A 27497-nucleotide genomic window follows, 5' to 3' on the forward strand; every position below is an offset into this window, starting at 1 on the left:
GTGTGTGTGTGTGTGTGTGTGTGTGTGTACGTACTCACCTATTTGTGGTTGCAGGGGTCGATTCATAGCTCCTGGCCCCGCCTCTTCACTAACTGCTACTAGGTCCTCTCTCTCCCTGCCCTATGAGCTTTATCATACCTCGCCTTAAAACTATGTATGGTTCCCGCCTCCACTACGTCACTTTCTAGGCTATTCCACGGCCTGACTACTTTATGACTGAAGAAATACTTCCTAACATCCCTTTGATTCATCTGAGTCTTCAACTTCCAATTGTGACCTCTTGTTTCTGTGTCCCATCTCTGGAACATCCCGTCTTTGTCCACCTCGTCTATTCCGCACAGTATTTTATATGTCGTTATCATGTCTCCCCTGACCCTCCTGTCCTCCAGTGTCGTCAGGCCGATTTCCCTCAACCTTTCTTCATAGGGCAATCCCCTTAGCTCTGGGACTAGTCTTGTTGTAAACCTTTGCACTTTCTCTAATTTCTTGACGTGCTTGACCAGGTGTGGATTCCAAACTGGTGCTGCATACTCCAGTATGGGCCTGACGTAAATGGTATAGAGTCTTAAATGATTCCTTACTGAGGTATCGGAACGCTATCCGTAGGTTTGCCAGACGCCCGTATGCTGCAGCAGTTATCTGATTGATGAGCGCCTCAGGAGATATGCTCGGTGTTATACTCACCCCCAGATCTTTTTCCTTGAGTGAGGTTTGCAGTCTTTGTCCATCTAGACTATATTGTGTCTGTGGTCTTCTTTGCCCTTCCCCAATCTTCATGACCAGGCTTCATGACCAATCTTCATGGACCAGGCTTGTAGCCTGTCCAGGTCTCTTTGTAGTCCTGCCTGATCCTCGTCCGATTTAATTCTTCTCATTAACTTCACATCATCTGCAAACAAGGACACTTCTGAGTCTATCCCTTCCGTTATGTCATTCACATATACCAGAAACAGCACAGGTCCTAGGACCGACCCATGTGGAACCCCGCTTGTCACAGGCGCCCACTCTGACACCTCGTCGCGTACCATGACTCGTTGTTGCCTCCCTGTCAGATATTCTCTGATCCATTGCAGTGCCTTTCCTGTTATGTGTGCCTGATCCTCTAGCTTTTGCAGTAACCTCTTGTGAGGAACTGTGTCGAAGGCCTTCTTGCAGTCCAAAAAAATGCAGTCGATCCACCCCTCTCTCTCTTGTCTTACTTCTGTCACCTTATCATAAAACTCTAGTAGGTTTGTGACACAGGATTTTCCTTCCCTGAAACCGTGCTGATTGTCAATTTTACACTTGCTTCTTTCCAGGTGCTCCACCACTCTCCTCCTGATGATCTTCTCCACGACTTTGCATACTATACACGTTAGTGATACAGGTCTGTAGTTTAGTGCCTCATGTCTGTCTCCCTTTTTAAAAATTGGGACTACATTCATCATCTTCCTTACCTCAGGGAGTTGCCCAGTTTCAATGGATGTGTTGAAGATCTTTGTTAATGGCACACACAGCATCTCTGCTCCCTCTCTAAGGGCCCACAGAGAGATGTTGTCTGGTCCCAACGCCTTTGAGGTGTCAAGTTCACATAGCAGCTTCACCTCCTCCTCGGTTATGTGTACCTCATCCAGCACTTGTTGGTGTACCCCCCCTGTTCTGATTTCCTGGAGTCCTACTGGTTTCCACTGTAAATACTTCTTTAAATCTCCTGTTGAGCTCCTCACATACCTCTCGGCCGTTTCTTGTGAGCTCTCCATCACCCTTCCTCAGTCTGATTACCTGGTCCTTGACTGTTGTTTTCCTCCTGGTGTGGCTATACAACAGCTTCGGGTCAGACTTGACTTTCGAGGCTATGTCATTTTCATATTGTTGCTGAGCCTCCCTTCTTATCCGTGCATATTCGTTTCTGGCTCTTCGGCTAATCTCTTTATTTTTCCGAGTTCTCTGTCTTCTGTACCTTTTCCATTCTCTAGTACACCTAGTTTTTGCCTCCCTACACCTTTGGGTGAGCCAAGGACTCGTTCTGTTCTTCCCATTATTTGTTTCCCTTGGGAACAAACCTCTCTTCCGCTTCCTTGCATTTTGTTGCCACATAGTCCATTTCTTGTACTGGTTTTCCTGTCAGTTCCCTCTCCCACTGAATGTCTTTCAGGAAGTTCATGCCTGAGTAGTTCCCCCTTTTGTATTTTGGTTTTTCCCATCCTATTTGCGGAAAATTACATTTACTTGGATGTATCATTATTTACATAACAGTAAATGAACAAAGATAATTATTATTTATCAATTAGACAAGTAGGAATTTGGGACACCTAGGTCGCAAAAAATGTCCCCCTTCGATACCTATCACTGTCATATCCACAAGTTGCTCTGGACCTATTAATTACAAATGAAAAACACATCACCAGGAATGCTGGTAAATATATAAATTTGTGGACTGTATATTAAATTAAAAAATGATATATATAAACACGTATACATAACAGGAGAATAACACTCAATCATAACACTCACCAATTTGACTGGAGATTAATGTGTCATGTACAGGACCCCCCCCCCTTTTGCCTACATTTATGAAGAATTTACTGGCCAGAAATTAAACATAATTTAGACAGCTTATCTGAGGTTCCTGGAGTTGTCCTGTCCTGTCGCCTGATTCTCAAGTTATGCAGGACTGCACATCCAACAATTTCGCCTCCTATTTGAGAGGTGTCAGCCCGATTTTAACCTCTAGAGCACGAAAAATTCTTCCCATTATTCACAACGTGTTATTCAATTCAAACAAAATGGTGACTCCTCTTTTTAAAAATACACTTTTATTAAATACAATATAGGGCATCTATTTACCTATAAATTACCGTATTTCCGGAAAATATACAGTATTTTCTACACTATTCCTGCTACTCTCTCCACTTGAAGCTCAACTATGTAGTCAAAGCACAGAACCACATGATCACTAGCTCCTAGGGGCCTTTCATACATGATATCCTCGAATACAAGGTCAAGTCTTGCTGGATCATCCTCACCTCTCTCTCTGGTAGTGTCTCTAACATGTTGATGCATGAGGTTTTCCAGTACCACATCCATCATCTTGGCTCTCCATATTTCAGGACCCCCATGGGGCTCCAGGTTTTCCCAGTCAATCTCCTTGTGATTGAAATCATCCATAACTAGTAACTTTGCTCCCCCAATGTGTGCTCTTCTGGCCACCTCGGCAAGTGTGTCGACCATTGCTCTGTTGCTCTCATCGTCTTCTCCTCTTGGCCTCCTGCAGTTCTGTGGTGGGTTGTACATTACTGCAATTATCACCTTGTGCCCCTCAGACTGGATTGTTCCTACTAAGTAGTCCCTTTCGCCCGTGCCATCCATTCCTTCCATTTTCTCAAAACCCCACTGGTTTTTAATGAGCAGTGCAACTCCTCCTCCCCCTCTCCTCCCTCTGTCTTTCCTGAGGATTTGATATCCGGATGGGAAGATTGCATCTGTTATTATGCTGATGAGTTTTGCTTCTGTGAGTGCTATTATGTCTTGGGATGTCTCCTTGATTCTTCCATGCCACTCCTCACACTTATTTGTTATTCAATCTGCATTTGTATACCACACCTTCAACTTCTTTTTTAAGACTGTGGTCTGGGAGGTATATTGGGGTTGAGGAAGTGGGAGACCTGATAAGGAACTATGAGTGGTTGCTGTGGAGTTTGTATTGCAGTGGGTGGGGGCATTGGATATGTCATGGGTGTTTTGGTTTAGAATGTTTGGTTACACTGTGTGTGTGTGTGTGTGTGTGTGTGTGTGTGTGTGTGTGTGTGTGTGTGTGTGTGTGTGTGTGTGTGTGTGTGTGTGTGTGTGTGTGTGTGTGTGTGTATGTGTGTGTGTGTGTGTGTGTGTGTCTACATTGTCATTAAATGTCAAAAAATCAATATTTGTTTTTTTCAGAAGACCCAGTATGCCACGGAAAATTCAGTTGTCAGGAGCTCAACAAAGAAAGATTTCCAAAGAATCAAGCGAAAGAATTGCTGCTGTGGTCTTGGCAAAGACAAAATGCCTTACAGAATTTTTCTCTGCTTCCGTAGTGGAAAACATAGAAGCTACTAATGAAGAACCAGTACCACTACCAGATGATGTTTCTTCTGAGGACCCACCAGCATTCCCAAGTACATCTGCAGAAAAAAAAGAACATACCAAACCAAAACAGTAAAGGTGATGAATCACCACATTCTACATATACTTGTGTAGACATGGACAGTGAAGCGCCACCATGTGATTCAGACCCAGCCATGTGGTTTCCTGTCAGAGAAAACCATGCGTACTTTTGGTCAACTACCACCATATAGATGCTGAAAGTGTGACACCAAAGATATAAATAAACACACATCAGTAATTATTATATATTGTAGATGGAATATATTACAAAATGAAAATTATAGTCAGTTATTCTTCAAGTCAATAAAATTGAGAAAAATAAAATCAGACGTCATGTTCGAAACCTATTTTTCGAAAACTGCTGTTTATCATTTATTTTAGTTAATTTCTTAATTGTAATTCAAGATTTCCATGTTGAACCCCCCCCTCCCCAGGTCTAAATCCGGCCCTGGTCAAAACTAAGCACTAAACTCACAAGAGATATCAAATACATAAGCCCAGATTCAAAGAGACGGTTTTCAACACGAGTCCATGAACATTGGTCATTAGTATTACGAATATGTGGTAAACGAATGTCATTGTCCTAGTGTCCAGGGCGTTTCAAATATCAAGGTTCAAGTCACGTTAACACACCATAACAAGACTGTTAGTCCCTTAGTAATTACCAAGTGACAACCATCCCTCTGCCCCCCCCTCCCCATCACCCTCCCACCAGTAACAACTACTCACCCCCCAAACTCCTCCACCAGTAGCCAACCCCCGACCCTTCCCCTAACGACCTTCCCCTCCACAAACAGCCACTGACGTCATCACCCCTCCAGGTCAATGGCGCCATTTAGCCATGGAGGTCAAGAATAGTGGCGCCACTAGTCACTCCTCTGCCATCCACCACACCATCAACACCTCCAGCTCCATCAACCTCTGGTAATTTAAAAAAAAAACTGCTTCAATTTCATGGTAATTTTTGATAGATCAGTTTTGAAAATATTTTAGCAAGTTTTCTTTCTACAAAATGTTGAAGGAAGCATTCTAAATACATAGACTTGAAACTATTGCTGACTGCAGTTCATACTTTTATCTTTGCAGACATTGTTTTGGCGTGTTGCTGCTGGTGTTGACATCTCTGAAGACTTACAGCTGCCCACAACATGGACTTCACCACACAGCAGCTACCTACAACACGGACTATATCTTCAACCTACAAGATTCAATAACCTTAAGAGCATTAATTTAAAGTGTAATAAATAATTTTTTTCTTTATCACAGTAATGTTAAAGGAACAAAAAATATAAAAAGTAAATAACTTTGAGAGAAGCCTCAACTGCTGTATTTGTCAGCAGGAGGACAACATTCACACAATTCGGGAGCTTTAAGCTCGGAGAAAAAAAAAAATATACCTACCCCAACCCTACTAACAATAGTAGTAATGAGGCGGATAGCCTCAGTACTGCCATTATTAGTAGTTTGAGGTATTATACATTTTCAAAATTTCGTAAGTGTTATACGGCTGCTTGTGACGTCACATCTACTACACGAAGACTTGTGTACGCAGAAATGTTAGAAAAATTTTGCAAATACAGACTATTAAGACATGATCACCTTTTATTTCCAGTCCTGTTTGTCAGGAGGATTCTGCTGCAATTAAACTCCGTAATATACAACCTAACCAAACCCACTCCTAATATCCCTTAAATATAGGAGTCTAACGGGGGAAAAAAAAAAATCGAAGTCAACGTGCACTATCCTCTGAATCAAATCCGAGCGATGAAAGTCAACCTGTCCCACAGGAGTTTACCGCTCTCCCCCCCCCCATTCAAACTATTTTACATAGGTGCATATTAACCCCCCAAAAAATTTCCCATAACTAGATATATTATCCATAGGTATTATACACAACTTGGGGAACGTTAGGCAATCAGGTTTGATCCAAGGAAGGGGAGGGTACTTGGTATCTTTGTACTAGTGAAGCAACTTGTATCAAGACACCCCTTGAAGGGCACCCAAATTTAACATGAAGGTAGTTAGGATCATTATGACAACACTATTTCCCCTACATTTCCACGTCCCTCACAGCACACAACTTAGGCTAACAACCAACACTGGATTATTTAACCAGTTGAAGGCCTGCCGTATACCAGTTTCCTAACACACACTACTGTGCTAGCCTGATATCATAACCTACCTTACCTGACAGTTATGGCTGGCATCCTAGGCACAACCTGAGGACCACTACATTCAAGCTCCCCCCCCCTTACTCTCATCCTCTCTATTTTTATCCCCTCAAGGAAGGTTCCTTGATGCTGGTGAGGGGCTCTTGATCTAGGGAACTGGATCTGTGCTCCAGTTCCCTGAGTTAAACCTGAATACCTTCCATCCCTCCCCCAAGCACTGTATAATCCTATGGGTTTAGTGCTTCCCCCTTGATTATAATAATAATCTCTACTTTTATGGGTTTCTAACCCAGCAGGGTTAATAATCCTATTCTCACTAATACCAATCTCATTCACTCCCCTAACTATATTTATCAGCTTCAGATGTTAGCGAACCCTTTCTGCCGACTAACACCACTTCAGATCAGAGGTTTTCATTATTTTCATCATTAATATCTGCTGTCAGAAGCGTTAGACTTCAATAATTACAAACTATCAAACCAACTGCAATTCTGAACGCTAATACTTTTATATTCATAGGAACAAGAACGTCGCTTAAATTTTCCAAAATGATGAAATTGTGTAAACTCAATGAATCAATATTTAACTTGACACAGTTTGGCCAAAGGCATAAAAAACGTAGAACACCCACCACAACCACTACCCAAGCCCGAAACCCACCAACATCCCCACGGAAACCATGTGCAATAACAGACTGCAGACAGCTACTGAAGGTCGTTGGTGGGTTCCCAGGCCAACAGTTCTACGTAATCTATGCCTTCAGGGGAGATTACTCTCCCCTGCTATATGCATTCATAATGCATATAGCAGATGCTCCAGTTCTATTCTTAACCTACCTAAATATATAAAACTACTTACAATACACTTATGGAAACCAACAATGGAGAAGCAATTCGAAACGATCTTTTACTTTCTCTTGGGCGAGTATAAAATCAGACCAAGGGTCAGAAAGTAGAGTAGACCACAAGACAGGTCGGAAAAACCATGAAGGGGGGGGGGGGCAAATTACAAAGGACGTCAGGAGACCAAGTTTCAAAAAACAGTAATAGCATAGACAGCAGCAGTAAAATCAGTAGCAATAACAATAGTAGTATAGGTAGTACTGGTAAGATCTGCGGTAATACCAATGGTGGTAGTGATAATGCTAATGGTGGTAGTATTAGTATTGGAAATAACAGAGGTGCTGGTGGTCAGTCTAGAAGTAAGTCCTGGTAGTAGTGGAGGTAGTAGTAACATTAATAGTAGTAACAGTAACAATATTCGTATCCGAAATAGTGTCAGTACAAAAAACAGTGGGGAAATTGCGACAAGTTAACCTTCAATAATAAAGTTCAACAGGAGCTTAGAACAGACATGAAAAGAAATTCCAATATTCCTGTTGGGCAATGCTAGGTAAGAAATTAGAACTAAATAAAAAGTCTGGCTAAGAGACTGACCGTCTCTTATCAAGGTTGGAGGGTAGAGCTCAAAATTAACTCTCCAGTTCAGTGTCCAAGACTTTATCACCTCTGTAGTCGACAGATAAAGCCTACTCCCCAAGCGAAACATTTCACGATCAATGATAACTGTCACAATGACTTACCAACCTAGTAATGTACACCATTTATAATGTGAAAACATAATAAAAGTTAGAGAAATCTTGTCCAGGAAAAAGGTATCAAAAGTAAGTCCAGGTGCAGTCGAAAGTGGTCTCAAAACAACCCAGGTTATACCAAACTTCTCAAGTTTCCTCCCCAAGTGTCAGTTTTGTGAACTTATTAAACAAAGCAACATTAGACTAGCCAAAGACATAAAATACGTAGAACACCCACCACAACCACTACCCAAACCCTGGAACCCACCATCTCCACAGAAACTACGTGCAATAAATTGCACACAGCTCCTGAAGGTCGTTGGTGGGTTCCAAGACCCGCGGTTCTACGTAGTCTATGTTTTCGGGGAAGATTACTCTCCCCTGCTATATGCATTCATAATGCATATAGCAGATTCTCCAGTTCTATACCTTACCTATCCTACTTAACACCACCTAATTCTGTAAGTCATTTTGATAGAAACTAATTAATTGTAGACCTACAAAGTGTTATATATATATATACATCACAACTATGCAGCATACTCCAGGTATAGGCCTTAATACTTTGCAGAGCTGTGGCGGCGCAAGTGTGATGAAGGAAGGTAAAGGTAAGATCAAGGGGGTCTCGGTGAGATCAAGGGGGTCTAGGTATGATCAAGGGGATCTAGGTAAGATCAGGGGGGGCTAAGTAAAATCAAGGGGATATAGGTAAGATCAAGGGGATCTAGGCAAGATCAAGGGGTTTAGGTAAGGTCAGGGGGCCCAGGTAAGATCAAGGGGATCTAGCTGAGATCAAGGGGGTCTAGGTGAGATCAAGGGGGTCTAGGTGAGATCAAGGGGGTCTCGGTGAGATCAAGGGGGTCTAGGTAAGATCAGGGGGGGCTAAGTAAAATCAAGGGGATATAGGTAAGATCAAGGGGATCTAGGCAAGATCAAGGGGTCTAGGTAAGGTCAGGGGGGCCCAGGTAAGATCAAGGGGATCTAGCTGAGATCAAGGGGGTCTAGGTGAGATCAAGGGGGTCTAGGTGAGATCAAGGGAGTCTAGGTGAGATCAAGGGAGTCTAGGTGAGATCAAGGGAGTCTAGGTGAGATCAAGGGAGTCTAGGTGAGATCAAGGGAGTCTAGGTGAGATCAAGGGAGTCTAGGTGAGATCAAGGGAGTCTAGGTGAGATCAAGGGGGTCTAGGTGAGATCAAGGGGGTCTAGGTGAGATCAAGGGGGTCTAGGTATGATCAAGGGGATCTAGGTAAGATCAGGGGGGGCTAAGTAAAATCAAGGGGATATAGGCAAGATCAAGGGGTCTAGGTAAGGTCAGGGGGGCCCAGGTAAGATCAAGGGGATCTAGCTTAGATCAAGGGGGTCTAGGTGAGATCAAGGGGGTCTAGGTGAGATCAAGGGGGTCTAGGTGAGATCAAGGGGGTCTAGGTGAGATCAATGGGGGTCTAGGCGAGATCAATTGGGGTCTAGGTAAGATCAAGGGGGTCTAGGTAAGATCAAGGGGTCTAGGTAAGATCAAGGGGGTCTAGGTGAGATCAAGGGAGTCTAGGTGAGATCAAGGGAGTCTAGGTGAGATCAAGGGAGTCTAGGTGAGATCAAGGGAGTCTAGGTGAGATCAAGGGAGCCTAGGTGAGATCAAGGGAGCCTAGGTGAGATCAAGGGAGTCTAGGTGAGATCAAGGGAGTCTAGGTGAGATCAAGGGAGTCTAGGTGAGATCAAGGGAGTCTAGGTGAGATCAAGGGAGTCTAGGTGAGATCAAGGGAGTCTAGGTGAGATCAAGGGAGTCTAGGTGAGATCAAGGGAGTCTAGGTGAGATCAAGGGAGTCTAGGTGAGATCAAGGGAGTCTAGGTGAGATCAAGGGAGTCTAGGTGAGATCAAGGGAGTCTAGGTGAGATCAAGGGGGTCTAGGTGAGATCAAGGGGGCCTAGGTGAGATCAAAGGGGTCTAGGTAAGATCAAAGGGGTCTAGGTAAGGTCAAAGCGGTCTAGGTAAGATCAAAGGGGTCTAGGTAAGATCAAAGGGGTCTAGGTAAGATCAAAGGTGTCTAGGTAAGATCAAAGGGGTCTAGGTAAGATCAAGGGGTCTAGGTAAGATCAAGGGGGTCTAGGTAAGATCAAGGGGGTCTAGGTAAGATCAAGGGGGTCTAGGTAAGATCAGGGGGTCTAGGTAAGACCAGGGGGTCTAGGTAAGATCAGGGGGTCTAGGTAAGATCAAGGGGGTCTAGGTAAGATCAAGGGGGTCTAGGTAAAATCAAAAGAGTCTAGGTAAGATCAGGGGGTCTAGGTAAGATCAAGGGGGTCTATGCAAGACCAAGGGGGTCTAGGTAAGATCAGGGGGTCTAGGTAAGATCAAGGGGGTCTAGGTAAGATCAAGGGGTCCTAGGTAAGATCAAGGGGGTCTAGGTAAAATCAAAGGAGTCTAGATAAGATCAAGGGGGTCTAGGTAAGACCAAGGGGGTCTAGGTAAGATCAGGGGGTCTAGGTAAGATCAAGGGGGCCTAGGTAAAATCAAAGGAGTCTAGGTAAGATCAGGGGGTCTAGGTAAGGTCAAAGGGTCTAGGTAAGATCAGGGGGTCTAGGTAAGATCAAGGGGGTCTAGGTAAGATCAAGGGAGTCTAGGTAAGATCAGGGGGGTCTAGGTAAGACCAAGGGGGTCTAGGTAAGATCAAGGGGGTCTAGGTAAGACCAAGGGGGTCTAGGTAAGATCAAGGGGGTCTAGGTAAGACCAAGGGGGTCTAGGTAAGATCAAGGGGGTCTAGGTAAGATCAGGGGGGTCTAGGTAAGATCAAGGGGGGACTAGATAAGAACAGGGGGGCCAAGGTAAGATCAAGGGGGTCTAGGTAAGATCAAGGGGGTCTAGGTAAGACCAAGGGGGTCTAGGTAAGATCAAGGGGGTCTAGGTAAGACCAAGGGGGTCTAGGTAAAATCAGTCTACAAAGTCTCAGTAAATATATACTGTATAACCCAATATCAAAACATCCCCCCCCCAAGAAGCTCTAATACAGACTCTGGAGTCGGTAAGCGCTAAACCCACAAGGCTATACCACTGAAAATATTTTTGGGACTTCAAAGCATACAATTACTTGGCCAGGTTCTCTACAATTTGGCCAGGTCCTCTACAATTTGGCCAGGTCCTCTACAACTTGGCCAGGTCCTCTACAACTTGGCCAGGTCCTCTACAACTTGTAAAGTAAAAGGACACAAGTGCAACTAAAGTGACATTTATTGTGGCAACGTTTCGCTCTCCAGGAGCTTTATCAAGCCATTACAAACAATACATGGACACAGAGGGTATATAAAGGCTCTGAGTGAGGTGCAATACTAGTGAGGTACCATTTCGATGTTCACTAGTGGTAGTAGTAGTAACAAAAATAATACAATATGGAAGAGCAAATAATTCGTACATGATTAAAAGGATATAAAAGCTATTACTTGGGTAACATAAAAAATAGGTTGGACAAATATAGACTGGAAAGAGGCAGGTTTTTTTTTTTTCGGTGTTCACTCTCTGTAATGTGTTTGTGTAGTATAACAGGAGAGACTATGTGATGGCAGGGTTTACCGTTTTCAGGAGGATTCTTGCTAAGACTTCGGAGATGGTGAAGCTGCCGTTGTTTTGTTTAATTGTATTCGAAACAGCGATCAGTGCTGATTCAAGGCACTTGCGTGTGCGGACATTAGTTTCTTTTATCACTAATTGGGCGTCTCTGAATTTCATAAGATGATTGGTGGAATTTCGGTGTTGTACACAGGCATTGTTTAAGTTGTCGTTCCTACATGCGTATATGTGTTCATTGAGGCGGGTGTCGAGGTTTCTTGCTGTTTCACCTACGTAGATCTTGTCACAGCCTCCACAGGGTATAGTGTAAACTCCTGCATTGACTGGTTCGTGGTGCTTGGGTTTTGTCCTGGTTAGATCCTTTATTGAAGTGGTAGAAGCGATGGCGACTCTGGTGTTAGCTTGTGAAAGTACTTTTGAGACATTTAGTGCAACCTGGCTGTTGGGAAGAATTATAACTTTGTTGGGAGCGGTGTTGATGCGTGGAGAATTGATGATCTGAAGAGCTCTTTTCTTGCAGTCTTTGATGAAAAAAGAAGGAAATTGTAACTCAGTGAATGTTTGGTGAATGTAAGTACATTCCTCGTCAAGAAACTCAGGACTACAAATTCGGTATGCTCTTAGGAAAAACCCGATGATGATGCCTCTTTTGGTTTTGGTATCTTGACTGGAATAGAAGTGTGTGAGATCATTTTTATTGGTGGGTTTCCGATAAACTTGAAATCTTAGGTTGTTGTCTACTTTGTGAATGAGGACGTCGAGGAAAGGTAGCTTGTCATTGGACTCTTCTTCTAGTGTAAACTGAATCGCTGGTTCAGCTGCGTTGAGCCTTGCCTGAAGATCCCGTACATCAAAACGTTTTGGAGTTATTACGAGGACATCGTCCACGTAACGTAACCAAGTGACGCTTGAAGGGATGATGTTGGCGAAGTGTTCGGACTCTAGGTGTTCCATGTATAAGTTGGCTAGGACGGCACTTATTGGGGACCCCATTCCCATGCCGTAGGTTTGTTTGTAGAGCTTGTTATTGAAAGAAAAACAGTTGAAGTTAACACAGAGTTCAATCAAGTCAACAAAATCTACTACTACTACTACCACTAGTGAACATCGAAATGGTACCTCACTAGTATTGCACCTCACTCAGAGCCTTTATATACCCTCTGTGTCCATGTATTGTTTGTAATGGCTTGATAAAGCTCCTGGAGAGCGAAACGTTGCCACAATAAATGTCACTTTAGTTGCACTTGTGTCCTTTTACTTTACATATTGTCGGTAATTCTACCAACTTTATTACAACCTCTACAACTTGGCCAGGTCCTCTACAACTTGGCCAGGTCCTCTACAACTTGGCCAGGTCCTCTACAACTTGGCCAGGTCCTCTACAACTTGGCCAGGTCCTCTACAACTTGGCCAGGTCCTCTACAACTTGGCCAGGTCCTCTACAACTTGGCCAGGTCCTCTACAACTTGGCCAGGTTCTCTACAACTTGGCCAGGTTCTCTACAACTTGGCCAGGTCATCTACAACTTGGCCAGGTCCTCTACAACTTGGCCAGGTCATCTACAACTTGGCCAGGTCATCTACAACTTGGCCAGCTCCTCTACAACTTGGCCAGCTCCTCTACAACTTGGCCAGCTCCTCTACAACTTGGCCAGCTCCTCTACAACTTGGCCAGCTCCTCTACAACTTGGCCAGCTCCTCTACAACTTGGCCAGCTCCTCTACAACTTGGCCAGCTCCTCTACAACTTGGCCAGCTCCTCTACAACTTGGCCAGCTCCTCTACAACTTGGCCAGGTCCTCTACAACTTGGCCAGGTCCTCTACAACACTACTGAAAATAGGAAGTTAGTTAGTTTAATATGTTTATTATGCACCACATACCCATCCTCCTGGGCGGTAGTCAAAAGATTACAGAGGTACATAATTGGTCCAGGGACTGGACTCCAAAGTTTTGATAGCTGAGCAAGTTACAGAGGTAATGAACTCACAATTTACAAAGGTAATGAACTCACAATTTACAAAGGTAATGAACTCACAATTTACAAAGGTAATGAACTCCAGGTAAGTCTGGTCACAATCATGACAAGTTACAAAGGTATTTACAGATTACAGAGGTACGTAATGGGTCCAGGGACTGGGCCCCCAAAGTTTTGATAGCTGAACTAGGTACAAAGGTAATGAGCTCACAAGTTACAAAGGTAATGAATTCTGTAGAATGGTTACTTACGTTTATACTTTGGCTACAATCATGAACAAATTATAGAGTAATGAGCAATTCACACTTCCACACCCGGTCACAACTGTAATGAGTTATTGGTGCAAATATTGATTGTTGAGTCACACACACCACACACACACACACACACACACACACACACACACACACACACACACACACACTTTAGTTTAATATCTTTATGCACCCCATACCCATCCTGTGGGCGGTAGTCAAAAGATTACAAAGGTACATAATGGGTCCAGTGACTGGACCCCAAAGTTATGATAGCTGAACTAGTTACAAAGGTAATGAACTCCAGGTAGATCTGGTCACTAATCATGGCAAGTTACAGAGGTAATGAATCAGCTTCACTCCTATACATGGTTACAGTCATGAGCAAATTACAAAGTAATGAACCACTGATACGTCCACACCTGGTCACAATTGTAATGAGTTATAAATACAAATATTAAGTGGATCATACACCCACACTAGCGCGCGCGCGCACATACACACACGAGGGCGCACGCACGGACATGTGCACACGAGCGTACAAATATATGCATACACACAAGGACGCACACCCACACACACACACCCACACACACACACACCAACACCCACACACACACCCACACACACACACACACGCACACACACACACACACACACACCCACACACCCTCACACACACACACACCCACACACCCTCACACACACCCTCACACACACCCACGCACATGCACACACACACACACACACACACACACACACACACACACACACACACACACACACACACATACACACACACACACACACACACACACGCACACATGTGGTAATGCTTTATTTACAGCTAGCAAAGTCAGGGTATTTCTCCATTATTATTATTATTATAATCAAAAAGAAGCGCTAAGCCACAAGGGCTATACAGCGCTGCAGGGTAGGGAAGGAAGAAAGGGAATTGGATGGCAGAAGGGAGGGGGGATGATCAGCAGGTTACAGAAAACAGCGGGGCAGGGGATAGTACGGGGGTAGAGGGTAGCAAGAGATTCAAGTAGAAAGGGCTGAAAGTATCAGAATTTGTGAAGTCAGTCAGTCGTTGTCAAAAAGTCAATGAGAGAGTCCGGATGAAAGGTGGGTCCATCAGCGAGAAGGGAAGGTAAAGAGAGAGCAGCGGGGCGAAGACGACGACAGAGGTAAATTCTGCGTGCTCGTTGATAAAGTGGGCAGTCCAACAGAATGTGGCTGACTGATAATGGAGCTTGGCAATTCTCACAGAGAGGAGCAAGACGCCTCTCCATGAGATATCCATGAGTAAGACGAGTATGGCCAATGCGAAGACGGGAGAGAGTAGTCTCCCAACCTCGACACTGGTGATAAGAAGACGGCCAGTAACCTATACTCGGTTTAATAGACTGAAGTTTGTTGCCAAGCATAGTAGACCAACGTTGTTGCCAACGGGTGTGAAGGTGGGAAGATATTACAGCAAAATAGTCCGTACATGGAATACCTCTATAAGAAACTGGTAGGTCATGTACTGCTGACCGCGCAGCAGTGTCTGCCTGTTCATTGCCCTGTACGTCAACATGACCAGGGACCCAACAAAAAACAATATCTTTATGCTTAGTAAAGATGCGGCGTAGCCAAAGTTGGATACGGAGGACTAAGGGGTGAGGTGTATCAAATTTTTGTATAGCCTGTAAAGCACTAAGGGAGTCTGAGACAACCACAAATGATGACACAGGCATAGATGCAATACGGATAAGTGCTGTAAGGATGGCATATAATTCAGCAGTAAAAATACTAGCTGAAGATAGTAAATGCCCTTGTACGACGCTGTCCGGAAACACTGCTGCGAATCCTACGCCGTCAGAAGACTTAGAGCCATCTGTGTACACAGCAATGGCATGAGAATGAGAGTGAAAGTGGTCAAGAAAAAGAGAGCGGGAAGCGACCGTAGACAGTTGGGCTTTCGAGCAAGGGAGGGAGAAAGAACAGACTCGAACAGCTGGAACTTCCCAGGGGGGTAGGGAAAAGTGAAATGCTACATGTACATAGAAAGGTGGTAGTTGAAGAGAAGACAAGAGCAAATGAAGGCGAAGAGAGAAGGGACGGAGTAAGCAGGGGCGGCGAACAAATAAAGAATGTCTACTAATATCAGTGACCATTCTATAAATGGAAGGATTGCGGAGATCATGAGAGCGTACATAGTAGCGCAGGCAATGGGCATCACGGCGATCGGATAAGGATGGAACGTTCGCTTCTGCATAGAGGCTTTCGACAGGGGAAGAGCGAAAAGCACCAAGGCATAAACGTAATCCTTGGTGATGAATGGGGTTAAGGCTAGAGAGAGTAGCAGGAGATGCCGCTGAATAGATCTGGTCACCATAATCAAGTTTCGATAAAATAAGGGTGGAATGTAGGTGAAGGAGGGTTCGACGATCAGCTCCCCACGAAAGATGAGCAAGGGTTTTAAGAAGGTTCAGCCGGCTGTGACAAGTTGCCTTCAGAGAGGTAATGTGAGGTTTCCAGGATAACCTACGATCAAAGAGGAGGCCCAGAAACTTGACTGTATCACGTTCAGGGATACGGGAGCCATAGAGGTACAAAGGATGATCGGAGATGACAGAGCGTCTAGTGAAAGTGATTTGGTGGGTTTTAGTGCTGGAAAATTTAAACCCATGTGTGGTGGCCCAATTGGAAACACGGTCGACTGCATGCTGGAGAGAAACTGTAAGGAGGTGACAGTCAGCGCCTGCACAGGCAATAGCGAAGTCATCAACATAGAGTGATGACCAAATATTTGATGGAAGACTAGAGGCCAAATCATTAATAGCAAGGAGAAAAAGTGTTGTGCTCAGAACACATCCCTGGGGGACACCTTCAGCTTGGATAAAGTCCGGGGAGAGCACATTATTAACCCGAACACGGAAATGCCTGTCAGTTAAAAAGTTCTTAAGGAAGGATGGTAGATTGCCTCGAAGGCCTAAGGAGTGGGCTTGGGCTAAAATATTATACCTCCAAGTTGTGTCATATGCCTTCTCAAGGTCAAAAAATATGGCAATAACTGAGTGGTTATTCGCAAAGGCATTACGAACATACGTATCCAAGCGCAGTAAGGGGTCTATGGTAGAACGTCCCTTACGAAAGCCATATTGACGAGTTTAGAGACTGTTGTGTGTCTCTAAATACCACACTAAACGTCTATTTACTAGACGTTCCATTACTTTGCAAACTGCACTGGTAAGAGCAATGGGACGATAGTGGGAGGTTTCATGTCCCGTAGTGCCTGGTTTGCGGAAAGGGAGAACAATGGCGGATTTCCACAGCTGTGGAAGAACTCCTTGTGACCAAATAAGATTGTAAAGGCGTAATAGGACTGCAAGGGCTGACTGATGTAAATGTTGTAGCATACGAATATGAATGTCGTCGGGCCCAGCTGCCGATGATCGACAAGCTAAGAGTGTTGCCTCCAGTTCTTGAAGTGTAAAAGGCACATTATACTGTTCTTCTCTGAGAGAAGAAAAGTCCAAGGGTGCTAACTCTCTGGCAGACTTTGAGGAAAGAAATGAGGGGCATAGATGGAGTCCCTGAGAAATACGGACCAGATGATTGCCAATTTCATTGGCAACATCTAGTGGGTTTGCTATATCAACACCGGCAACCCGCAGAACAGGAGCCGGGTCAGGAGAATATTTACCACTCAGTTTTCGTACTTTTTTCCAGACTGCACTCATAGAGGAAGCAGAGGTGATGGTGGAGACATAATCTCGCCAGCAAGTGCGTTTAGCGTCACGGATGACACGGCGAGCGATCGCACGCTTCTGTTTAAAATCAAGGAGTCGCTCTGTGGTTCTATTGTACCGGTACCTGCCCCATGCAGCGCGTTTCAAACGTACTGCACGAGCACAAGCAGGAGACCACCAAGGCACGCATTTCTGAGAATGCCTGCCCGAAGTTTGGGGTATAGAATGAGAAGCTGCGGTGAAAACGGAGGACGAGAAGAGGTGTAAAAGCTCATCGATGGAGGACGAAGAAGGAACCTCTTTAAAACCAGTCAGGTGTGAGTAAAGGTTCCAATTTGCCCGATTAAATTGCCAGCGTGGGGTGCGAAGAGGTGGCAAGTATGAAGGGGAAGTAAGAATGATTGGGAAATGATCACTGTCATGTAAGTTCGGGAGAACAGACCAAGTGAAGTCTAATGCGGCGGAGGAAGAGCAAACTGAGAGATCGATGCAAGAGAGAGTATGAGTCCGAGGATCAAAATGGGTGTGAGTACCTGTATTTAAAACATGGAGGGGGTGGGTGGCAAGAAAAGCCTCTAACTGAATTCCACGGGAATCACAGTGAGACCCCCCCCAGAGGAAATGGTGGGCATTAAAATCACCAAGTAACAGAATCGGTGGCGGTAATGACGAAACAAGGAAGGCAAAATCCGGAATAGATAATGCCCGAGAAGGAGAGAGATATAAAGAACAGAGCGTATACCACCTATGTAAGTGGATACGGGCTGCTGTGTAATGCAGCGAAGTATGAACAAATAGCTGATGGTACGGAATATCAGTGCGGAGAAGAAGGGCACTTTCATTAAAGGTCCCATCAGGAAAAGGATCTGAAGAATACAATAAATTATAGCCTGAGATGTGAGAAATAACAGCAGAGTGTAATTTTGGTTCCTGTAAGCAAACACCAACAGGGGCAAACTGGGAGAGTAACATCTGAAGCTCACCCCGATTACCCCTGAGGCCGCGTATATTCCACTGTAAAAAGGCCATGATTGGCAATGATAAAGATACTTGAAATCCGCAGGTAAGGGTTCCTACGGACTAGAAGGGTTAGAAAAGTCCACATGCGGAGGCAGTGGAAAATGTTCAAGCAGCGAAGGAACGGTGCGCTGTGAAGAAAGGAGTTGCGCAGATGGAGCAGAGGAGAGAGAAAGAGCGGAAGGTGGATCAGTGTCCATTGATGGTTTGGTCTCTGCAATATATTCAGAGATTGCTTCAAGTGTTTCGGAATTCAGAGATGTCGTATGGGAGACAATATTGGGAATGGTAGGGGGAGGATGAGTAAAGATTGGAACTGTATTGGACTGTACCAAGGTAGGGGGGGGCGAAAGGGTGGAGGGAACTGGAGAAGCGTGGCAGGGGACAGAAGAGACAGGAACCTGGGAGGTGGCAGAAGAGGAAGAAACTTGGGAGGGAACAGGGGAGGAAGGTACATTACGAGGAGGAGGGTGAACCTCTGCACTTGTAACTGAGCCAGTGAGAGGGGAAGAACTAGGGACAGTGACAGGGAGGGTAAAATGAGGAGGTGGAAGATGGGTAGGAGGTGTTACCGGACCTTTTTTTGACTTTTGAGAAGTAGAGGGACGATTGGGAAGAGGTGTCGTACGAGGTCTCGTCGACACTGAGGCTTGTAAGAGAGAACTCGAAGAAGCGAGATTAGACTGAGGCGTTGAAGTAGGGACATCTGAGCCGAGGACAGCAAAAGGATTAGATACAGGAGTGATTATGGGAGAGGTAACCACAGAGGTGGGTGTAGAAGATGGGATACCAGAAGTGGGGGGACGTTTTGAAACACGGGAATAAGAAACACGTGGGAGTCTCCCTTGGAGGCGGAGATGAGAAACTGCCATGGCATAAGGGAGACCTTCTGTCTCTTTGAGGTAACGGATTTCCCGCTCATTTAAATAGACCTGACAACGGCGAGAGTACGAAGGGTGAGCCTCATGACAGTTAAGGCAAGAGGGAGATTGATTGCAAGACGTATTAGAATGGTCATCGGCACCACAGACTGGGCATTCGGCGATAGATCTGCAATATTTCGCTGGATGGCCAAATCGCCAGCAATTTCTACACTGTTGTGGTGTAGGGATCACCTTTCGAACTTGTAACCGATGTCCTGCTATATAAACTGAGGATGGGAGTTCTCGGCTGTCAAAAGTTAAACGAGCCACATTGCTAGGGTATCGTCTCCGCCCACGGGCAGGAAGAACGTAAGTGTCTACCTTGAGGATTGGGAGATCTTGGAGTTCCAGCTGTTCTAGAATGTCGGTGCCACATGTCTGGAAATTTTGTTGAACTATGGTATGGGGCAGAATGACGGTACCACTACAAGAATTGAGGGAATGATGTTTTTCAAGGGTGACAGGAACAGTATCTATATGGGAAAGACGAGAGAGCTCACGAGCCTGGGTAGCATTCTGTACGGTAATGATGCGTGTACCGCTCTTAAGAGCATGAAAAGAAATATCTTTACCAACATGGCGTAGAAGTGCCTTGCCAATACTATGGTCAGAAAGATAGGCAGTAGAGGAAGTTGGTCGTAAAGTGAAGAATTTAGTCCACTGTTCAGTCTGAAACTGAGCGTGGAAAGGTAGTGAAGGACGTGTCGATCGTTTCTGAGAAGAACGAGAAGGTGAAGGTGGAGAAGTATCATCAGCAGGTAATTGTCGTTGACGTTTAGGCGTGGGACCAGAGTTGGTCCGACGTGGAACGGGTCGGCAATTTGAAAATTGCCGCACCGTAGAGGGAGAGGCCGGAAGCATAGTCAGAGGAGAGCGAAGGTCTGATAAATCGAAGGAGTCAGTCGAGGCCTCAGTACCTGAAGTGGGTGAGGAAACAGCACCGGCAATAGGTACAGAGGCATGAGGAATGTCTGAAGAGTGGTCCAAAAACGAGGCGGGGTCAGAACGGGGTGCGGTATCAAGAAGGGGCCCGGGGGTACCAGGTTCATGGACTAGGGCTGCCATGGTTAGGTTACTTCTTTCTTTTTGTTTTTAAGAAAAAAAAAGAAAGAAAAGAAAATAAAAATAAAAAAAAGAAAAAAAAGGGGGGACCGGGGAGGGATAGTTCCTAGGAGGAATGAAAGGGCCAGAAATCTCCCTCCGCGCCCAAGAGGACCTCAGCACCGCAAGTAGCGCAGATGCAGCATGGAACCCGTGCCATACCCTACCCATCATGCTAGTAAACTAACAATCCGGGATAGCAACCTCACATCTGCCGAGCTACCTCGGTGGACAAAAGAGAGGGCGGCCGGATATCCGCCACAAAGCATACCTCCTTCGGCCACCACCCCCGGAATCCGAAAGGTGGCTTCCAGAGATACACTCGTCGCCCGAAAGACACCCAAAGCTACTCCGGGATACCGGAGAGGGATCGGGACATCCCCAGGCGATCCAGATTCCACGGCAAACTACGCCACCGCTAAGAACCTCAACGGAATGGGATGGACCCCGGTATCCTTTCTCCTACCCAGGAACTAGCGCGCCTGTGGGAGAAATCCCAAAGGACAAAAAGAGGAAGGGCAAAAGGGAGGAGTGGGGAGGAGGAGGAGGAAAGGAAAAAGGGGAGGATGGGGAGGATGGGATAGGGGAGGGGAGATTGGGGGGTAATTAGGTTCGGTCTGAGGAAGAAGACCGATAGGTCTAATTCCTCAGACCAAGAGCCTCTTCACCACGCCAAGGAGCCCCCCTTGAAGAGGGGTATTTCTCCAGAATGGTCTGCAATATACCACTGTGGATAAAATACTTAGCCATTTCTTGAACACTTCTGAGTGAGTTGTTTCTAAATTCATTAATTTTATCACACTCCAGTACATAATGACGCAATGTGTGACAATAGTCCATCTGGCAAAGTTTACATTTCGTTTGGTCTACATCTGGTGGTGGTGATTTAACCTGCCAAAGATACTTGTAACCCAGCCGGAGCCGGGCAGTAGTGACATCCAAGAGTCTGCTTATCTTGTTGGATGCACCATAGACATGTGGCTCCTCCTGCATGATGGAATGATGATAGATGGACTGACTTGTGTCAATCTCCCTAAGTCTTAAGTCAATAAAGTTCATTTGAAGTTCTTTTCGTATTATTGTTCTCAAACTGCTAAATGACAACCCAAGATTGTAATCTGCCCCCTCTTTGAAAGCATACAGCTTAGCCAATTTATCAGTTCTATCATGCATCTGAAGACCAATGTGAGATGGAATCCACAGCATGTGCACTCTGACTCCACTGTCCACAATCTTACCATATCTATGTCTGGCTTCTGACAAAAGCATGCCACAATTTATACTTAATGAGTTGAGAGCATTTATGGATGACAGAGAATCAGTTACAATTAAAGTGTCAACCTTAGATACATGGATGCATTTGAGTGCAAGGAGTATGGCAAACAGTTCTGTTTGAAGGGTAGAGGCCCAGTTATTGATGCGTGCTCCAATTTCTTTATGAGAGCCATCACTCTGTGTGACAACAGCAGCACTACCAGCTGCACCAGTGGACTGGTGAACAGAACCATCGACGTAAATAATTTGTGAAAGATTGTTCTGTGTGACTAAGTTATATAGGAAGATGTGGTTAATTCCACATTTCTGAGGAATTGTTATTAATTTTTCCGGCTGTAATATATTCTGCCTAAGGAAAATTTATTTCGTCAAGTGAACGTAAAACTTTGGTTGTGCAGTTTTAAAAATAGGTTAGACAAACGAGTAGTTGAGAGTTGGACCTGCCTAACCTGGGCCAATAGATCTGCTTCAGTACTCCCTATGTCTTAATAATGGATATGCCTGATTTAGTAGGCTTTCCTTACACCCGGCATCAAGACGTCTACCATTACTCTCACCACACCCAGCATCAAGACCCCTACCATTGATAATTGATTCAAACGTAGATGTTAGGGAACTTCAGGAGGATTTAGACAAACTCTACTCTTGGTCAGAAAAGTGGCAGATGCAGTTCAATGTAGATAAATGCAAGGTTCTGAAGCTCGGGAGTGTCCATAACCCTAGCACTTATAAGTTAAATAATGTAGAACTTAGTCATACAGATTGCGAAAAGGACTTGGGGGTTATGGTAAGCAGCAACCTTAAACCAAGACAGCAATGCCTAAGCGTGCGTAATAAGGCAAATAGATTACTGGGATTTATATCAAGAAGTGTAAGCAACAGAAGTCCAGAGGTCATACTGCAGCTTTATACATCATTAGTAAGGCCTCACCTAGATTATGCAGCTCAATTCTGGTCTCCATATTACAGAATGGACATAAATTCGTTAGAAAACACTCAGCATAGGATGACTAAATACATAGCATTAGAAATCTTCCTTATGAAGAAAGATTGAAGACTCTTAAGTTACATTCACTTGTTAGACGAAGAATGAGGGGAGACCTGATCGAAGTGTATAAGTGGAAGATAGGTATGGAAAATTTTCTAGGGTGCTTACCTGTATGTACCTCAACATTATATACATACCAGTAATCTCATTGGGAGACAATCATATTGTTTACCGTAGTCACCCCGTGTAGACATGTGAGAAAACTTAACCACCCCTGGTCGCACCAAGTGGTCCCCTCGACCTCACAATCTTATCCATATCTATCCGAGACCAGTATGGATTGGGTAGCACCCACAAGTACGGTGCTACTAATTAATTGTGGACTGTATAGATTATATTAGTTTAGCTGAATGAAGGGGAGGGGGGTAGGATACACCTGGATACATCCGTCAAGGAAAACATTTGTACATAATCCCACTACTTACCAGATGTTCTCTGGTGGTCACTTGATGTAGCTGGATCACTCATAACCTATCTAATTATAACATACCACCACTGGCCAGTCTAAGGTTGCTATAACTAGAAGGGTTACTTAACTGTGGGTGATTGATATTCCTCATTTCTTGATTCACCATCTCATTTTCGATGTCCTGCTACACCGACACGATTCTCATTCCAGCAGGACGAGGTATCCGCTGGTTTGTCCTGCTTTAGACGTCGTGACTCAAGGAGTTTCCCTTTCCTCGTCTCGTTAACAACGAGGTCTAGCGTGTTCACTCGGAGCAAACGACTTATTTCACTTCACATATTCTCTTAACTTAGCGTTATTATCCTTAATTACATTACAATTCACAAGACGATTTAATGACTCAAATTATTATACACATTAGAGATCACTCCATTAAGATCTGAGACCGATGAGTGATGATTAAACCAAGGGTAATTTTCCCGGGGCTCAGTCCAGGACGACGCGTCAGTCACCCCCGGTCCTACCCGTAATCACCTTTTACCACTCTATTATCGTGGTCCCGTAAATCACGTTCCCTCACTCTCCACTAGGAACAGTCACGACACTTCCTATTACGAAATGAGGCCTATATTAATCCTTAGGCCGCCGTGAATGCCAATTTCGTGGTACCATGCCTTTTCCGCTTCCTCTCCACCTTCAAAACAAACCCGCCACTCCCCGCCGCACATCCGCGCATGCGCAAAGGGAGCTCTTGGTTCTACTCTTATTTTCAAATACATTTTTGACCCATATAGACACATTAAACACCTATTAGGCACTATAGTTTCGGAAAATTAAAAAATTTTCCACACTGCGGCCGGGCGGAGGTCGTTGCTAGACGACTTACATAATGTGGAGTACAATTTTTTCCATCTTCACTGGCCACCCATATTTATTGAACTCTCAAAATGGACTAATTGGTGTTCCATTCTCTCAGGGGCATAAGCCTATGCTCCCTGGATTAAGTTATTGGGCATACTGGAATTTTGAGACTTTACCAATAACAAGTCTCTCAGTATCCCAAGTCAGCCCCAGCACATTACTGCATATAGGCACCAACTCCATGGCCATCCATATTTATTGAACCCTCAAAATGGACTAATTAGTGTTCCATTCTCTCAGGGGCATAAGCCTATGCTCCCTGGATTAAGTTATTGGGCATACTGGAATTTTGAGACTTTACCAATAACAAGTCTCTCAGTATCCCAAGTCAGCCCCAGCACATTACTGCATACAGGCACCAACTCCATGGCCATCTATATTTATTGATCCCTCAAAATGGACTAATTAGTGTTCCATTCTCTCAGGGGCATAAGCCTATGCTCCCTGGATTAATTTATTGGGCATACTGGAATTTTGAGACTTTAACAATAACAAGTCTCTCAGTATCCCAAGTCAGTCCCAGCACATTTCTTCATTATTTCATTAACCCCTTCACATATCCTCATTAGTTCCTCTTCAGTTGACGTCACACCCGGAAATTGTCCACATAAGATTATTTACCCAATTACTTCGCTCAGTGGACCGCCTGTGCACTTAAGGTGTGCATTTATCGTCGCCTGAAGTAAGAACAATTTATTATTTAACTGCTTATTAATTATATCATTATAAGCAGTCAACAATTTTGGTGTCTTGCTCAGTTCGCAGAGCTGGGTCCTTTAACTGTCCATACGCCATCCTATAATTAGTAGGTAATTCTGGACGGTCAAGCTTCCACGGAAGTCGCACCCAGTAATGTCCAGATTCACATTTAACATCCTTCAGGTATTGTTCCTGAGTAAAGGAATCATTTGGACTTTCCTCATTTACATTAATCCCTATGCTGTCCAGCTCCCACAAATTAGACTGGTTCAACATCATTCTCGATAGAAGAATACTTGTACTGGGTTGACCTTTCATGAGTAAGACACCGTGACCGTATTCACTACTTCCTCTAGTCATTATTACTAGGCGGTAGTCTGCCATATATTACATGGCCCGTACCAGTGTTGAGGAGAGTGACACCGTATGGTTTTGGGTTTATGCCCTTTATCCTGAATTTTTACATCCAACACCGGCAAGGCTACCTCAGCTAGGCCATCATTATTGCCATTAGCTGCAACCTTTACATCAGTCACTGTAGTGTCAGGGTTATTAACATTATCATTATTGTCACCATTATTATAAGAATCACATACAACCCTGCACATAACTGTATGGTGCTTTCCCTTGTTGCATTGATAGCAACTGTTCAATTTGGTATGACAATCCTTTACATTATGATTGTCTAGACATCTGATAAATCTGTCAAGTTCTTTCATTCTTTCCACTTTAATATCCCATGAATTACAGGCATTACAATTTTTAGTGAAATGAGTACCCTGGCAGAAGAGGCAGTCTCTCTTTTCCTTGCCTGACCTCTTATTAACTGGGTTACACTTACTGAAGTACTTATTCCTCTTACCTTGATGTGAGGAACCACTATTACTGATTCCTGACTTGATATGTGCCTATTTAACTCTTAACTATGATTATTACCACTGGGATTATTTTTCCCTTTTGAGACTTGACAGATACTTCAGAGTCATTATGTGTTATATCCTTAGAACTGTTTGGCTGACTGGTCTGCAATTGAACAATTAGTTCCTGCCGACCTAGTCTGATTTCCTCCAGACCGTACTATGGAGGTTTTGGCAAACACACCCTTTGCATTAATAGGTTGATCAACTGCCTGGCTTACACCCTTTAATTTATTCAAAGCCTTACTTTTACAAGACAGTTTTTCTTCCAATTCGTAATGTTGATTAATTAAAACATTCATTTCCATTCCATCTGTACAATTCTCTAGCAGATCTCTTTCACAGTCTTTAAACCACAATTTGTACCAATCAAATCTACTCTCTAAAGCATCTAAATATAACTTTAATTCATTAGGGTTCACGGTTCTTTGATTCACTAAATCAAATGCCTTCGTCACATGGCTTTTAATAGCCTGTAATGATGCTTTCATTACTCTAAAATTCACGGACTTGTCAGCCACATTAACTCCATTAGATCCAGTCATGGTTAGAGAATTATTAATCACTGATTATACAACTTAAGTAGGCGCCTTATAAGAGTAATTCTTGCACTTTACTCTTGTATATCCTAGCCACACATGTGCTAGCAATTAATTGGGCTAATTGTCATCCATCACACGATCGATTAAACTTGTGCACCCTACACCCACTTCCTTCAATCAGTCACTTAATTATTAAGTAATTAATTCAATTAATTTTTTCACTGATTGCACCCGGTTCTCGAAGGACCAACGGGCAGATATGGAAAATTTTCTAGGGTGCTTACCTGTATGTACCTCAACATTATATACATACCAGTAATCTCATTGGGAGACAATCATATTGTTTACCGTAGTCACCCCGTGTAGACATGTGAGAAAACTTAACCACCCCTGGTCGCACCAAGTGGTCCCCTCGACCTCACAATCTTATCCATATCTATCCGAGACCAGTATGGATTGGGTAGCACCCACAAGTACGGTGCTACTAATTAATTGTGGACTGTATAGATTATATTAGTTTAGCTGAATGAAGGGGAGGGGGGTAGGATACACCTGGATACATCCGTCAAGGAAAACATTTGTACATAATCCCACTACTTACCAGATGTTCTCTGGTGGTCACTTGATGTAGCTGGATCACTCATAACCTATCTAATTATAACATACCACCACTGGCCAGTCTAAGGTTGCTATAACTAGAAGGGTTACTTAACTGTGGGTGATTGATATTCCTCATTTCTTGATTCACCATCTCATTTTCGATGTCCTGCTACACCGACACGATTCTCATTCCAGCAGGACGAGGTATCCGCTGGTTTGTCCTGCTTTAGACGTCGTGACTCAAGGAGTTTCCCTTTCCTCGTCTCGTTAACAACGAGGTCTAGCGTGTTCACTCGGAGCAAACGACTTATTTCACTTCACATATTCTCTTAACTTAGCGTTATTATCCTTAATTACATTACAATTCACAAGACGATTTAATGACTCAAATTATTATACACATTAGAGATCACTCCATTAAGATCTATAGGTATTAATAAAGGGGATATTAACAAGGTCTTGAGGATATCTCTCCAAGAGAGAACCCGCAGTAATGGATTTAAATTAGATAAGTTTAGATTTAGAAAGGACATAGGAAAGTATTGGTTTGGAAATAGGGTAGTTGATGAGTGGAACAGTCTACCTAGTTGGGTTATTGAGGCTGGGACTTTGGGTAGTTTCAAATTTAGGTTGGATAAGTACATGAGTGGGAGGG

General features: G+C 44.1%; 1 protein-coding gene across 4 annotated transcripts in view; it reads right to left on the minus strand.

Annotated features, from left to right (window-relative positions):
• The window catches only part of LOC128686924 (frizzled-9), a 95478-nt gene that overhangs the window by 53772 nt on the left and 14209 nt on the right, over nucleotides 1-27497 (minus strand). The window contains exon 3 of one of the 4 annotated variants that reach the window (XM_070082590.1): nucleotides 5195-5295. The exons of the other annotated variants lie outside the window; for them this stretch is intronic. Within the exon in view, the coding sequence (XP_069938691.1) occupies nucleotides 5195-5272 (78 nt within the window). The 5' untranslated portion in view covers nucleotides 5273-5295. The remainder of the gene's footprint in view (nucleotides 1-5194; nucleotides 5296-27497) is intronic. 4 annotated transcript variants of the gene reach the window in all.

This window comes from Cherax quadricarinatus, chromosome 7 (genome assembly GCF_038502225.1).
Source record: "Cherax quadricarinatus isolate ZL_2023a chromosome 7, ASM3850222v1, whole genome shotgun sequence".
Lineage (NCBI taxonomy): Eukaryota > Metazoa > Arthropoda > Malacostraca > Decapoda > Parastacidae > Cherax > Cherax quadricarinatus.